At 39.6% G+C, this 15,718-nt stretch overlaps 1 protein-coding gene across 1 annotated transcript in view; it reads left to right on the forward strand.

Annotated features, from left to right (window-relative positions):
- LOC127620637 (interleukin-17 receptor E-like) overlaps nt 1-10,912 on the forward strand; it is a 39,860-nt gene extending 28,948 nt beyond the window's left edge. Inside the window, exons 6-17 of the mRNA XM_052093836.1 lie at nt 48-165; nt 292-440; nt 4,026-4,094; nt 4,221-4,287; nt 6,496-6,677; nt 7,469-7,516; nt 7,601-7,643; nt 7,729-7,883; nt 8,773-8,841; nt 8,940-8,991; nt 9,081-9,188; nt 9,312-10,912. Coding sequence (XP_051949796.1) covers nt 48-165; nt 292-440; nt 4,026-4,094; nt 4,221-4,287; nt 6,496-6,677; nt 7,469-7,516; nt 7,601-7,643; nt 7,729-7,883; nt 8,773-8,841; nt 8,940-8,991; nt 9,081-9,188; nt 9,312-10,180 — 1,929 coding nt within the window. The 3' untranslated portion in view covers nt 10,181-10,912. The remainder of the gene's footprint in view (nt 1-47; nt 166-291; nt 441-4,025; nt 4,095-4,220; nt 4,288-6,495; nt 6,678-7,468; nt 7,517-7,600; nt 7,644-7,728; nt 7,884-8,772; nt 8,842-8,939; nt 8,992-9,080; nt 9,189-9,311) is intronic.
- Nucleotides 10,913-15,718: the final 4,806 nt, after the last annotated feature.

Consider the following 15,718-nt stretch of genomic DNA (forward strand, 5'->3'; position numbering starts at 1 on the left):
CTGTACTGCGAGTGCAGTCTTTTTACAATCATACTGTTTCTCTCTAGTGGATCCTGCATTATGATTGTTTCCTGGCTCAGTCTGGCTCTGAGTTCAGCGTGTCTGTTTACAGCAACAATGATATGCTTATCAGTGCATCTTATAATATAGAGCTCATCAAAACAGGTATCTATCTCTCTCACTTGCTCTTATACTCCAAAAATGCCCAGAGTTTGCATTAAATTAAAAATGCAGGCAGTAAAAAATTAAAAGTTGCTGTATTATGTGTGTTTTGACTATGTCTTTAACCAGACAATGAAGACCTAATGCCTGAATTCAGTGTCACAGTGGATAAACATGCTAAACGATTCATTGTTACGTTGGAAACAGACCTCATTGTGAAGATCAGCCTGTGTTACATGCATTTATATGGAGAGTGTGAATCAATCTATTCTAATCAGGTGGGTGAATATATGCATGTTTGTTTGTGTGCGTTTAGACTTCATAAAGAATGATAATGAAGTTCAAAAATGGCAAACTCATAATTTTAGGACAAATGGTTCAAAAATGATGGGCAAAAATATCCAATTTTGACATTTCTTGACCCATATGTGGCACTGTCATCAAACTTGTTACCTTGAATCATTGTCTTGATGAAGCATACCAAATTTAGTTTCAATAGGACAAACCATTGCTGAGATATACAGCCTCATATCCATTTTCACATCGACCTTGTTAACTTTCTGAATGGTAGCACAAATTAAAATTATTTCTGGTCAGTCCTGTGTAGCTCGTGTTGAGATTATTTTAAGCCATCGTTTGAATAAATCAGACAAAGTTTGAAGGACGTGAAATGTTTAAACCGTAAACGTCGGTATTGTGTCTCTAGGACACATGGTTCAAAAGATACATGCAAAAGAAAATTTTATTTTTTAACTGGTGTTGGCGCTATAGAGTATGATCTAGACACTCCAAATCTGATATTGGGGCTATTCATGCCCATCCCTAGAAGTGTGCCAAATGTTATAATTTTCCAATGGATGGTTTATAGAGTTGCCATAGACTACCAGCCAGAATAATTATAATATGACTAACGATACAATAGGGGCTAGCCTCTTTGGGAATTTGCCCCTAGTAAGTAACCATGTAGTTAACGTTTCAAAACATTAACCACAGTTACTTATTAATGATATATTTTTTGGAGTACTTAGTAAGTGTGTGAGCTTTTTTCTGATTTGAGAGTATTTGTTGTGCTACCTTTAGGCTGGTTTAGATCATGTCTGTAAAAACAGTACAGTAATGATAATTGACAATAATGAGAGCATCTGGATGCATAAAAATGTGAGGGGAATGTGTTTTTCATCAAAATACTGTCACAATTGTGGTCTTCATTTTCTGTGTGCAATATATTTAAGAGTGCGATATGGCCCTACATCAGCACTGCTGTAATTCGGCCACAGGCACAAGGCCACAGGCCGAGTGCCGATGTAGGGCCATATAGCACGATGTAGGGCCATATAGCACGATTGCTAGTGTGATATTGCTTATATACAACATTTCATTAAATACATTTTTAAAAATTAGGAGTACAGTCATAAAAACGCATTTGTGCATGGAACTGCTTTATTACGTGACCGATCAGAATCTGCCATTGCTGGTTCAAAACAAATGATGCTTCCAAACCTCCATTAATAATTCAAAATGTTCACTTCAGAAATAGTATCACGGCTTCTGCTGTTTCTAACACATCATTGGATAAACAAGGATAGACGGATGTGTGTGTGTGTGTGTGTGTGTGTGTGTGTGTGTGAGAGAGAGAGAGAGAGGAAATGGAGCGTGTGCGATCACCTGTTGCCACACCCAATCAGAGATGCTTACAGCTTTCTGAAGGTCAGCCGGTGCGCAAAAGTCAATCACTATAGAAACAGCGATATCCTCCGCCATTTTAAACAGCATGTATCCAGTATGGAAGCGCTATTCTATGTAAACAATGAATAACGGATTCACTTTACATCACCAACTGGCTCATATTACACACAAAAATGATCTTTTGCCACCACCTCCTGGCTAACATGTGTAATTAAAAAAAAAAAGGTGGTAACTCATTACACATTTGCACTACGCTTACACTTTAGTTTAGAACAGCACGAACACAAGCAGAGTGATACACACAGTGAAGCAACGGAGTGCTTATGCTGTCACACCATCAGTACTCATGAAATGTCTCTCGTCCAAACAGATTCGAGGACCGGAACTAACTGTGGTGTGTGTGTGTATATATATATATATATATATATATTATAATTTTTTTCTTTCTTTGATTTTGGTTTAATATATGACATTGACATGTTTTTGTGAGATTCACCCATGCACAGTTTCGCTCTAGATGCACATAGTTTGCATAGATGAATATATGACTTTTTAAATTATCAAAGATTTTAATAAAGCTAACCGCACCCGTTAACTTCCAAAATACAAACAACACATCACATGCCCCACCAGAGAAAGAAATGCAATTGACGACTGCTACACCACTGTAAGGATGCTTATCACTCTGTTACACGTGCAGCTTTAGGATTCTCAGATCACTGTCTGGTTCATCTTCTCCTGAACTACATGCAGAAATTAAATCAGCTAAGCCTGTAGTAAAGACTGTAAAGATGTACTAATGAATGAGAGCTGGAACTACATGCCTGTTTTGACAGCACTGATTGGAGTGTTTTTGAAGCTGGAGCCACAGACCTGGACAAGCTCATAGATAATGTGACATCATATATCATTTTCTGTGAGAATGTGTGCATCCTTGCTAGGACATTTTTATCATTCAATAGTGATAAATCATGGTTTGCAGGAAAACTCCGATAGCTTCGTCATGCCAAAGAAAATGCTTAAAGAAGTGGGTTAAAATATTGTACAACCAGGCCAGAAACTCACCAAGGAAATCAGAGTAGGTAAAAGCCTCCTCCATCATTCCGGTCCCCAAAAAAACCAAAATCACAGGACTTAATGACTACAGACCTGTTGCTCTCACGTCTAGGCCTGCTAGACCCCCTACAGTTTGCTTACCGAGCAAACAGGTCTGTGGATGATGCTGTCAAAACAAGACTGTATTACATCCTGCAACACCTCGACATACCTGGGACTTGTGCAAGGATCCTATTTGTGGTCTTCAGTCCAACCTTCAATACCATCATGCCTGATCTTCTCTCAACCAAACTGACCCAACTCTCCATGCCAACCACAATCTGTCAGTGGATCAACAGCTTTCTGACAGATAGGCAGTAGCTAGTTAGACTGGGAAAAATCACATCCGGGAGCCTCACTATTACCAATGGTGCTCCTCAGGAATGCTTTCTCTCTCTACTACTCTTCCTGTAAACCAATGATTGCACTGCAAAGGACCCCTCTGTAAATCTACTGAAGTTTTCAGATGACACCACAGCCATTGACCTCATCCGCGATGGTGACGAGTCTGCATACAGACAGGTGTTTGAACAGCTGGCTGTCTGGTGCTGTCACAACAAACTTGAGCTAAACACGCTCAAAAGAGTGGAGATGATAGTGGACTTCAGAGTGTGGAAATGTGCAATTAGAATCACTTTGAACCCCACACACCCTGCCCACTCCCTTTTTGAACTGGTGCCCTCTGGCCAGCCATAAAGAGCACACAGCGCTAGAACAACCAGGCACAAAACCGTTTTTACCCGAAGGCCATTTTCCTCATGAACAATGAAACTGCCTTCAGGACTCCCCCATAGTGCAATTATTTAAATACATAACCTCATGTAAATTCACTCCTATTTTATTAAATAACTGTACGTACCACTACCGTGCGCATATATTACCACTTGCGCATGTACATACGGCATTCTATGTTATATATATCCTTTTTATTTGTATGTCTATTTATACTCTTACCTTGTTTTATATTCTGTATACTCTTGCTTGTTTCTCCTATAACCCCCCAAAAAATTCCTTGTTTACGGGATCACACGTGGCAATAAAGCTCTTTCAGCTGTGACTCTCAAAAAGTGTTTGTGTTTCAGATTGACCCGAAGGATAACCCGATAGTTAATCTGAACATCTCTCACCTGGTTCCATGTGTCTGTGTGCAGGTGTGCACTTCATCCAAACTCTTTATCAATTACATCCATTACTACATCATTTTACTGCACTACAGATTCTTCATGAACTTCTCGCTGACTCAGTAATGTATAGCATGGATTATTGTGTATTCACAGCTGTGGTTTACAGGAATTGACAGAAGAAGAAACACAGTTTGTCCCTTAAAAGAGACCATAGTGCCACGTGAGTAAATCATGTGTGTTTATATAGTTGGCATGTTGGCATGATGGTTTCTATCTGAAATTCTTTCACAAATGTGTTTATCATAAATTTCTTCTACCAATCTTTGCTATGTGTGTGTGTCTATCTGTAGCCTTCTAAGATAACTTTGTATTTGTCTGTCATGGATGAGGCAATCATTGAGCAGAAAAAAATCATCTTTTATTAACAATAAACTAGGAATAACCCAAGGTTAAATTTTAAGTCCATTGCTTGTTATTTGCTGCCCAGATATTAAGTGTCAGCTTTATGCTGACAACACCATTTTTTATACATCAGCTATGTCACCAGCAAAGGCAGCTGAGATTTTAAATCCCAACCAGGAGAGAATACAGTATCTCAATGGCTTCAAAATACCCACCTCACTTTAACATCAGAAAAAGAGTTTCTATCCAAAGTATTTACAATACGTTACTGACCTTGAGTAATCTAACGGAATACATTACAAATGACATTTTACAGCATGTATTCTGTAATCTGTAGTGGAATACATTTCAAAAGTAACCCTCCCAACCCCGATGGTAAGTGTAGGGTTGACAATCGCAAAACAACTCCAGGGTAAAGCGCTTTTTCTGTGAAGGGTTCCCTACTCTGGAACATGCTACCATCTGAAATAAAATCAATAAAAGACATAAAATCTGTCTTAATATTGGTTTAGCTATTTATTTATTTTTGTATACGATTAGTTTACAATGCTTGATTTATGTCGTTTTTTATTTTAAAAAGCCTGTCTAGGGACCTGAAATGCAAATTAGCTATATGTGCTATATCTCGATGTACAATGCATCTTTGTTAGTGTTTGTGATGAATTCAAGTTTTTGTACTGTCCCTATACAAATTAACAAATAAATAAAAGAACATTTCAGAATGCATAGATTAAATCAAATTGCAGGAATGGCTGAAAATGTTTTTCTGTTAATACTTTTTTCTGAAGAGGGGTCAAAATGACAATTTTCACATACGATTTTTGAGCAAAGCTACAGGTCAGAAAATAAACTTAAAATGGGCTGCGTCATCAGTTTATTTTTACATAGCGATAGGTAGGGTGTTTTTACTAAAATGGGTGAAATGTAACAATTTACGGATGTAGCCACATCGAGAGCCCCATATCTTGGTGATTTAACTATATTGGGCCTTAAAAAAGAAAAGTTAGTTCTGAACCACAATCTAAAAGTATATTAAGATATCTTTAATACTTCTGGAGTTATTGACACTCCAAGTTTTGAAAAACAACACAAAATAATGTGTTTTATCCCATTTTTGGACTCACACCATTGGCATATAATGCAACAAGAGGTGCTGAAGTCAACTGATTATAGTAATAGATGTAAAGAGAATAAAATCATGACGCTGACACCTTTCTAAGGGTATTTTGTTCACCTGTAGTTTTATTCCAAAATCACAGACAAAAATTATCATTTTTACTCCCCTCTTCATAATAATGGATTACTCCGTAAATATTGATCCATGGCATTTCATATTTTGGCTTTTTTCATCATCTTTTACCAGTAAAATAAATAAATTAAGTCAGGGACCTCTGGTTGAGGTGACAGAATAACCCAAATTTTGAATTACGTGTGTTCAAAATCTGCAGTTTTCTGCCAGCACAGATTTCATGTAGGCCTATTTATGAGGTTCCACTTCAGTTTGGATGCTGCCTTAGATGTTACTTGCCTATGTTGGCAGTAGATAGCAAGGTCACAAAGTTTTGGGACAGACAGGGGTGGAGCCAGGAGTTTTTCAAAGGGGTGACCAGGCAGGGGCAAGCTACCAGTCTGTGGTGGCACAGAAATGTTCGGGCAGAATATTTGTATCATCAGACTGTTGGGGGGTACAATGACACCTGGGACGGAGAGGTGTGGCAACCTTGGTGTGCGCATATGTCAAGTTTGTACAGAGATGATTTCAACTCTAAAAAACTAAATTGTGCCAAAAAATGACCAAAGAAATTTCGAAAACAGCAATTGCGAGTGGGGTGGCCAATGGGGTAGCTCCCCCTCGCTCCGCCACTGTGGACAGAGCCTAATTTTTTATTTCTTTCTCAGATTAGATCGGTTCCCCAGAGAGGAACGTGTGATGTGCCTTTGTCAGTGTTGGTCTAGTTTGTGCCATATAGTGTATTTTTTAATTGTGCGTTTGATCAGCCCTCTAATCTCTGTCCGACTCTTGCAGAGGCAGGTGAAATCTTGTCTTCGAGTTCAGCAAGAGTTATCGGCACTTTTCTGCTTTGGAAGCCTGTCTGCCCCTCCGAGCGGTCAAATCCCTCTGTCTCCCTGTGCTGGCTTATTCATGAGCAGCGGAGCTCTTACTGTGTCCCCGCCCCCAACTCCACCCTGTACAGCACACAGCATCTGGTAGGTCAGTGGTTCTTAGAGGGTGCAGAAGACTGACCCGTCTGCAATTTCTTTTCCTCCACCTTTTCTTCTACCTTATTTATATTTCCCCTGCCACCATAGCATGTCCTGCGCATGCAGCTTTCCACACAAGTTTTGACATGACCAAAATAAATTGAGAACCACTGGTAGGTGATGAACTGAGATGATGTATTTGCAATATTAGAATGAAATGTTAGCTCACCACACACACACACTGCATACTGTGCAGAATATACTGTATACTCACTACTATGGTATGTGAATCAGTATGCAACAGTGTTAATCTCGTCAACTAATTGCTGATGAAAATGTTTGTTGATAAAGTTTTTTTGTCAGTGTCAAAGATAATGAAGACGAGATGATAAAGATGCATCGTGACTACAGTTTGAACTAAAACATACTGTCCAACACCAGATCTAACTGTTCACTTGCTGCCTAATATATCCCACCCATTGACAGGTGCCATTGTAACGATAATCAATGTTATTCACTTCACCTGTCAGTGGTTTTAATATTGTGGCTTGTCAGTGCAGGTACCTTTGTTACTTTGTTGTAAGTGAAAAACTTGTTTTTTGCGTTTTTGGTGGGGTTTTTTTTGTTTGTTTTTTCACTGTAAAAACTTCTTAACACAATAATGAGTCAAGAACAAGATTTTGGTTGGAAATGTACGTTCGGCACACAGTATACACACTAAATAAAGCAGAAATGGTTAGAATAGTGTGACAATCTGCTATTTAAAGATAACAAATTGTTCTCTGCTTTTTCAACAGAAATATAATGTGTCTGCTGTTGATAAACACCCTCAGATGTGTGTAAAGGTAATACACACCCAAACACACATTAATAGACACTGACAGAAAAATGTGTTCTGCATTTTCCATGTGTATTTGTTTGCTTTACAGTTTTCTCTTAATGGCAGTCAAGTCTTCTGCCCCTTTGTGTCAGGTAAGACTGTACAGAATGCAACGTCATGAGTAACGCTACTGTTGCTATCTTGCTCTCTGACTGTAATTTGCTGTGGTTTTCTCAGATGGAAAGTCTGAATGGAGTGTGATGGTTGTTCCTGGATCTCTGCATCTGCATGTTCGACTCACCTCTACCACCACAGCTTCTTTTGCTGCTCAGCTGTGTGTCAGAGACCGAGACCAGTGTGTGTCTGATGGACCAGTCATCTCATGCCGAGTGGTTAGTAGTGTTGTTCTTGTCCAAGGTCTTTTCATTGGCGAAAACGCATTGAATACTCGCATGCATTCATATGGACACTGGCAACATACAGTATATTAATACACTAGCTAAAGTAATGGTTTCCCAAACATTCTCCAAACTCAGGCTATTTGTTGAGCCAGTGTTGCTGTGTTGGGCTGGCTGGGCTGCTCAAATGAAAATAAAACTACATTGTAAAAGAGTTTAGTGTAGTTCAAAATGGATTCTTTTACCTCCATATTTGTGTGAGATTAGAGGGTTGTGTCGTTGGTTTCATTCACAGTAACACATTGCACAAATGAATTAATGGAAATGCAGTGACTAAAACAAATGTTCAATCAATATTTGAGCTTGTCCGTGTAGATTGCAGCTCTGCACACTCTGATCATTCTCTTAAGCAACTTCATGAGTTGCTTCATCCTGAGACACTTTTGAAACCATATTGAAGGAGTTCTCATGTGTGCTGGACACTTGTGTTCACTCCATTTCATGTTAAATCATATCATATATTTACATTTACATTTATGCATTTGGCAGACGCTTTTATCCAAAGCGACTTACAGTGCAGTTATTACAGGGACAATCCCCCCGGAGCAACCTGGAGTTAAGTGCCTTGCTCAAGGGCCCAACATGTGACATCTTGGCCTGGTGCTGGGGCTTGAACCCCTGACCTTCTGAGTCAATAACTGCCTGATGTCTACATACATATATATATATATATATACATACATATATATATATATATATATGGGCAGTGGTTGATATATATATATATATATATATATATATATAGTTTTTTGTTTAGTAAAGAAATGTAAACTCAGGCACAACTTGCATTTGTATAATTATGTTTTTATACCACTGTTCTCAGGACGGGGGCGCCACAGAGTCTGAGTTGCGCGTGCTGTTTCCCTTCCTCTCATCAGAACTGTGTGTACAGGTAACAAGAGAGATGCATTCATTACCTGTTTCATGTCTGTCTGAATGCGTTCGTCACATGTTTGTTTGTTTGTTTGTTTGTTGACTATCTGTCTGTAGGTGTGGCGCTTGGATCCATTCCTCCATGGCAGACGAATCATTTGTCCTGATTGTAAGTGGAGAGTTTTGTAATCATAAGAGTTTGCTGATAGATGATCATAAACACACACATACTCACTTTGAACTCTTAACTCTTCACAGACACTCACAGGAGATGGGGGCTCATCATTGGTGCTGCGTTCACCCTCATGGTCACAGTGACAGTGCTGGTCTGCATCACATGCTACCTGCTCAAAAGAAGCACATCAGGTGAGATCAGGCTAAATAATCCATTTTGGTGGCATTTTTGCAACTAGTCCTGGTACATTTCTGACCCTGTTAGTGAGAATAAAGTCATTAGAAAAATGAAAGTCTGTCTTTGCTTTTCTACAGTGTGGCGCTCTGCTGAAAGGAGACCCGTGCTGCTTGTGTGCTCGTCTGACAATACCGCCCACGTTACTTCCGTGTGTTCTTTGGCATCCGGCCTGCAGGAGGAGCTGTTCATGGACGTAAGGCTGGCGCAGTGGGTGCAGTGTCGATCTCAGGCCTCTCTGGCTCAGCTGGGACCCGTGCCGTGGCTGTGCGGTCAGTGTCATGCCGTGCAGAAAGCAGGCGGTGTCGTCCTGATCGCCTGGAGCCCTGATGCCAATCAGTCCTATCTGAGATGGCGAAAGAATGATTCTGTAGCGTTGGGAAATTGCGCGTCCAAACTCTGTAAGGCCAGCATGAATGATGGTGTTGATGATCTCTGTGAAGACGAGAAGATGTGCTACGATGAAGAATGGATGGAGCAACGACAACTTACTACTTCCATCACCGCTCCCGTGTTCAACGCCGCCCTGGCCTGTCTTTGGGCGGGAATACACAGCGGCGATCACGGCCGGGGATTTGGATTGGTTTGTTTCCAGGGTCTTAACAATAACAGTGACATCCCAAAGCATCTGAGATGTATCCGAAAATACTGTCTCCCGAGAAATCTGCCCTCTTTAATACACGACCTAGGCAGCTCGATAGATGGAATGGGAAAAACAAAAGGAAGTTGGCGATGCTGGTCATGTCTTGTGTCAAAAGCACGGTCATTCTTAGCGTCACGCCAGCTCGCGCCCAGACTTGAGGTGGGACTGCCTGTGCCAGGCAGGCGGAGCTCAAAGATCATTCCGAAGTTCTCACGGAAATTAAAGAGCGGCACAAAAGGAAAGACACTGAAGCATAAGAAACGACAAACGAGTTTATCCACAACTGGCGAGTTGAAATGTGTCTAACAGGGGGCAGCAACATCAAACGGCCTGCTCCTTAAAATTGAGTAAACTGAAGCCAATTCTAATTTTAATAATATATGTAAACATTTCTAATTTAATATTTTTAAAGCACAGAATTCCCTGAAAATGACTCGCAGGAAACCAGGTTTGGTTGGAGGAGGAGTTTGGGTATAAAGGAATGGTTCACCCAAAAATGACAATTTGGTCATCATTAACTCACCACAGGTCGTTCCAAACCCGAATGGCTTTATATCTTCTGTGAAGGAGGTATTATGTAGAAAGCTGAGCTAATGTTTTCCATACATTTCAAAGTGGACATAAATGTGTCATTCATTTTTACTGCCAAGCTTCAAAAAGGACAAAACAAAAATCAGCAGAATAATATATGTAAATATTCTGAAGTGTGTGTGTGTGTGTGTGTGTATATGTATATGTGTATGTGTATATGTATATGTGTGTGTATGTATGTATATATATATATATATATATATATATGACAGTTTGCATGAGTGGACTTGTATTTGTACCTATAACAGCTATACTGTACCACACAATTGACAAAAAATGACCAAATGCATTAAGGAACAGCAGAGTGTAAATTATTTCACATTATTTTCCTGAATGTGGACGTTTTTCACGATTCACAACAGAAGTTTTCTGGTCTCCAGTGTTTTAACTCATATCAGCGTATGTTCTTGCCAGAAAATGTGATGTATAATTGAAAAATAAACTATGACCATAAGTTAGTTTAACACAAATCTCATAATTATTTGTTCTATAAGGATACATCAGTGATCATCATTGACATCATTTGATGTTCCACTTTATTTTAAGAGTTTGAACTTTATTACCACCTGCTGGTGAAAACTCCAAACTGCAAATATAGGAACTGAATTTGAACTCTGCGATGAGATATGAGGCCTGTTATGACCTATTTATCAGAAAAATAGCAAATTGTGCTTATCACCACTTAATTTACATACAATACACCCACAGTAACGCAAACACTACCACCCACACCCAGTTGCGCTTTGCGCTTACACGAAAATGTGCACTTAGAATTAGCGAAAATTGGATGAGATGTTGCACACGGTCGCTGTGTGTAGCGCTTTGTGCACTAATGAAAATAGAGCACAATATCTCATATAATGAGACCTGAAATGGTGGATATGCCCATACACCGCCTGCCTCTGTATACCAGGGAACGCCTGTCTCAAAACTGTTCTGGTGGATTATGAGGACCAGCTGTGGGTTAAACACTTCCAAATGTCAAGGACTATGCTTCAAGAATTGTGTGCCAACGTGGAACCTTTCATTGGGTCAGTCACATCAAGCCATCACACACTCATACAAGTGCATGAATGGTCAAAACACATCATTGTTTTGCAAATAAACTGTTTCCATCACCTTAAAGTCCCCGTGAACCGGAAGTTGCAAACGACTTTTCTCCAGTGTTGTGACGTATTTCCGAGGGAAACGGAATACTAAATGAGGCAAAATAGTGGGCGTGGCTTTTTTTTCCAACTAGCACCTGATTGGATCTAAAAAAGTAGGTATTTCATTCAGAAATGGGGGCAGATCTTAACGCAAGTTTACAATCGGTTGTTGAGGATTACTCGCCGCCTGAAACACCGCCAGCAGTCCCCTTCCTGCAGCAGGAGGAGGAGGAAGATGAAGAACAGGAACACACGGAGGATCATTTCGTCATGGGGGAATCAGACCTTACATGTTTGAGCCGTTACATGCGGAGGGTTCGAATGGTAAAAAGTGTTTCGTGAGTGTCACAACCAAAAATGCACCTCCTCGCCATCTCTCCTTTCACACGCTGTCAAAGCTCGCAAACACACAGGCAGCCTGTCTACTGTCAGTTGGAGGGGCGTGGTTACGGATGTTAAGGAGACACCTAAACCGTCCAACCTACGTCATCAGGCAAGGTCCTCTAATGCAGAGGGGCGGGGAATTTTCAGATTTTGATTAAAGATTACGAAGCCAAAACATTTTTTTGTGTGGATTGACTTGCATGGATGAATTGTTCACCACAAAACGATCAATTTAGGCAAACAAATTAAGTATGGTAAATTTTTAATTCATGGGGACTTTAATGTGCATTTTGACAGGTCATTTTTTTATGCAGCTTTTAAGTAGCAAAAGTTAACAAAGAACTTTCCTCTCAGTTATGTTCATCGCCCAATTTCTTCTCCATCACACACTGGACTGCTTGTAGTTACGCCACTTCTGATATTGAGCAGCTGGAACATTTGTCAACCAATCAGAAGCAAGTATTCCACAATACTGTGGTAGAAATGTTCAAATTCTAATTTATACACTGATTTTATTTGACCACACACCATCAAATGAAACCAGATTTATATCTTTACAAAAACTGTATTATAACCTACATACAGTTGTTTTCTAGCAGACATATATGTCAAACAAATAAAAATGTTATATGTAAAAGTGTTTTCATCTGTGCATAATGGTGTTATATTTTTCAGTTAGCTCTTTTTTTTTTTTTTTTAACAATCAGGAACCAGCTTAGACCAATAAACATTTTACCACAGTAAAATGTATGCAAATGTCTCCATGAGACGGGAAGAAAACTTTTTTTATGTGTTCCCTAACAGAATTCAGCCCATATTTGAGAGATACGAGAAATCATGATGCGCTAATTTCAAGCTCATTCAAACTCAGTGATTTGAAGCGGTTCACAGTATGTATGGGTGTGTATACTCGTCCTGCTGACAGAAAGCTATTTTGCCCCTACAGCTATGTATGTTGCAATCATAAATGTTTGGTGCACAACTGCTATGTGACATGTTACTGAACAGTTTTTTCTTTTTTTAATGGCCTGGCTTTCTTTTAGATAACTCACATTACACATGCTCGCAGAGCATTATGGCACCTGCCCTTTAGAGCGATCATGCAGATAATGCGAAGCTTGAGATTATGCAAAATATCCAAAAACTTCATTCAGCCACACACAACAAATGGCCAGACATTAAACTCCCATGTTTTGTTTGAACAGAGACTTCTTCAGTGACTGCAACAGACTAACTCTTACTTCTACTGTAAAACATAGTAATATTCCTTTACATTTCCATGGTGGATATTCTATATATATATATATACCTTTATTTAACCAGAAGAAAACTCGTTGAGATTAAAAATCTCTTTTCCAAGAGTGTCCTGGCCAAGACAGGCAGCAGCACAAATAACAAAGTTGCAGACATAAAAAAAAAAAAAACATATAACATATAGCATAAACATAAAACATAGAAGCAAGGATCATCCAAATAATTAATCATAACAACTACAGCCAGTATGTGTAGCCTCTATATCATTTAAAAGTAAGTTAAAAGCAGCCAGTGAAACTGGTTCCTGAAGATTTAAGACATTTTGCAGTTGATTCCATGCGCTGGGGCCGCATACATAAATGACCCTTTTCCCATTACAGTCCGGACATGAGGGACGGACAACAACAATAAGTCCTCAGAACGAAGACAATATCGTCCTGTGCCTTTCTTTTTAATATAAGATTGAAGGTATGGGGGAAGCAGACCAAGAATACCTTTATAAATAAGAATATGCCAGTGATTATGCCTACGGGTGGACAATGCTGACCAACCAACACGATCATACAGAGAGCAATGATGGGTAAGTGCTCTAAAGTTTGTGATGAACCTAAGGGCTCCATGGTAAATAGTATCCAACAATTTCAAGCACTGAATGGATGCATGCATGTATATCTGTATCTTTATACAATAGTTAGTTCTTGTACTCAAATGTGATTAGCCAGGAAATGTTCCAAGAGTGTTAATATTTAGTATAACAGCACTGGGACTATTTTTGTGTCATTCCGTGTGTCTGTATTCAAGGCATTCCAGATCAGTGTTGGAAAACTGTATCTTCCGAAGCTACAAGCTACTCAACTTCAACTACACTCAAGTTACTCTTTTAAAAACAACCTAGTCTCATAGAATGAATGTTACTATAACTACATTTTTGTAAACTGACTTCTACATGCCATGTTCCATGTTTAGCTGCAGTTCCCTGGTGAAATGAACACAAGACACTACATCAACTGTGTGTTTTATTCACTCACAAAATCATGAGTACAACGGCTGATTATGACTTTGAACACTTTAGCACTTAAACCTTATTTTTCATATTATTACTCATGACTGACATGTTATGATATCGAAACACTTGTCTTTTTCTATAACGCATCATATGAAGAATGACACATTTATTTGCTTGTATTACAAGCACATCTACATTTACACATGTATTCCACTGTCATTGCCTTGTGGGGTAGTTCACTTCATAGAGTTTGCACTCATAAGACTGTGGTTTGAGCCCATGCAAGCTGACAAATAAGACGAACGTCTCTTAAAAGTGACACGAAATGATCTGGTTGCTTCATGTCGCATTTGCCTTTTCCACACTGTTGGTTAGGTTAAGGTTTGAGGTTAGGAGGTACGTTTTACTCATTAAAACCTCTAATATTCACATAAAAACTTCGTCTGATTACGACACCATTTCACTTGCTTTTGGCACCCCTGCTGTACACTTCAGTGGGAAACTGCAGCAAAATGTTTAAAGAAGCACATCATTTGTTTTGGAAGAATTTTGCTATGGTCACATAATGTTTGAGAAGCTGTTTAAAAAAACGAGTTAGCAACAGAGCGGGTTGGCCACTAATCTCAGTGTTGGTGGTTAGATTCCCATCCTACATGCTGAAGTGTCCTTGGGCAAAACACTGAACCCCAAGTTCCCAGCTCTGCCGTCATTGGTGTGTGAATGTGAATGTGAGTGTGAATGGGTGAATGCTATATAAGTGCAGACCATTATTTTCATAATATTAGTTGGTATGAACAAAAATTACACCTGCTCCCGACCATCGTGTGTAAGACATCCAAACTTGTTGTGTTCTTACAGGCAAACTCTCATGACTACATTTCGATAGAGGTGAAATTGTATATGCAATGACTAAATTAACTAGTTTTTCAAAGTATAATTTTCCCCAACTGTCACAGAGGGCTCTGTCTCTTACAACGGCATCGGCTCCTCATAACACTCACATACATTCATCCATTCCACTCTTTCACCTTCACTGCAGTTCATGACGAGCTTTGTGGGAGCACGTTAACGTCCCCATTCATACGCACACGCATTCATTCATTTAGAACACTAGGAAAATAGCATCAACACTTACCTAACACACACACACACATAATAGTTGGTTTACATTATGCTGTTACCATACCAGCATCACTGCCTGGTTCGGCAACAGCACCTCCCTCAAAACCGCAAAGCCCTGCAAAGGGTGGTTCGAACTGTCCGACACATCATCGGAAGTGAGCTTCCCTCCCTCCAGGACATATATAACAGGTGGTGTGTGAAAAAAGCTCAGAGGATCATCAGAGACTCCAGACACCCGAGTCATGGTCTATTCTCACTGCTACCATCAGGCAGGCCGTATCGCAGCATCAGGACCCGCACCAGCCGACTACATGATAGCTTTTCCCCCAAGCAATCAGA

Source organism: Xyrauchen texanus, chromosome 27, assembly GCF_025860055.1.
Source record: "Xyrauchen texanus isolate HMW12.3.18 chromosome 27, RBS_HiC_50CHRs, whole genome shotgun sequence".
Lineage (NCBI taxonomy): Eukaryota > Metazoa > Chordata > Actinopteri > Cypriniformes > Catostomidae > Xyrauchen > Xyrauchen texanus.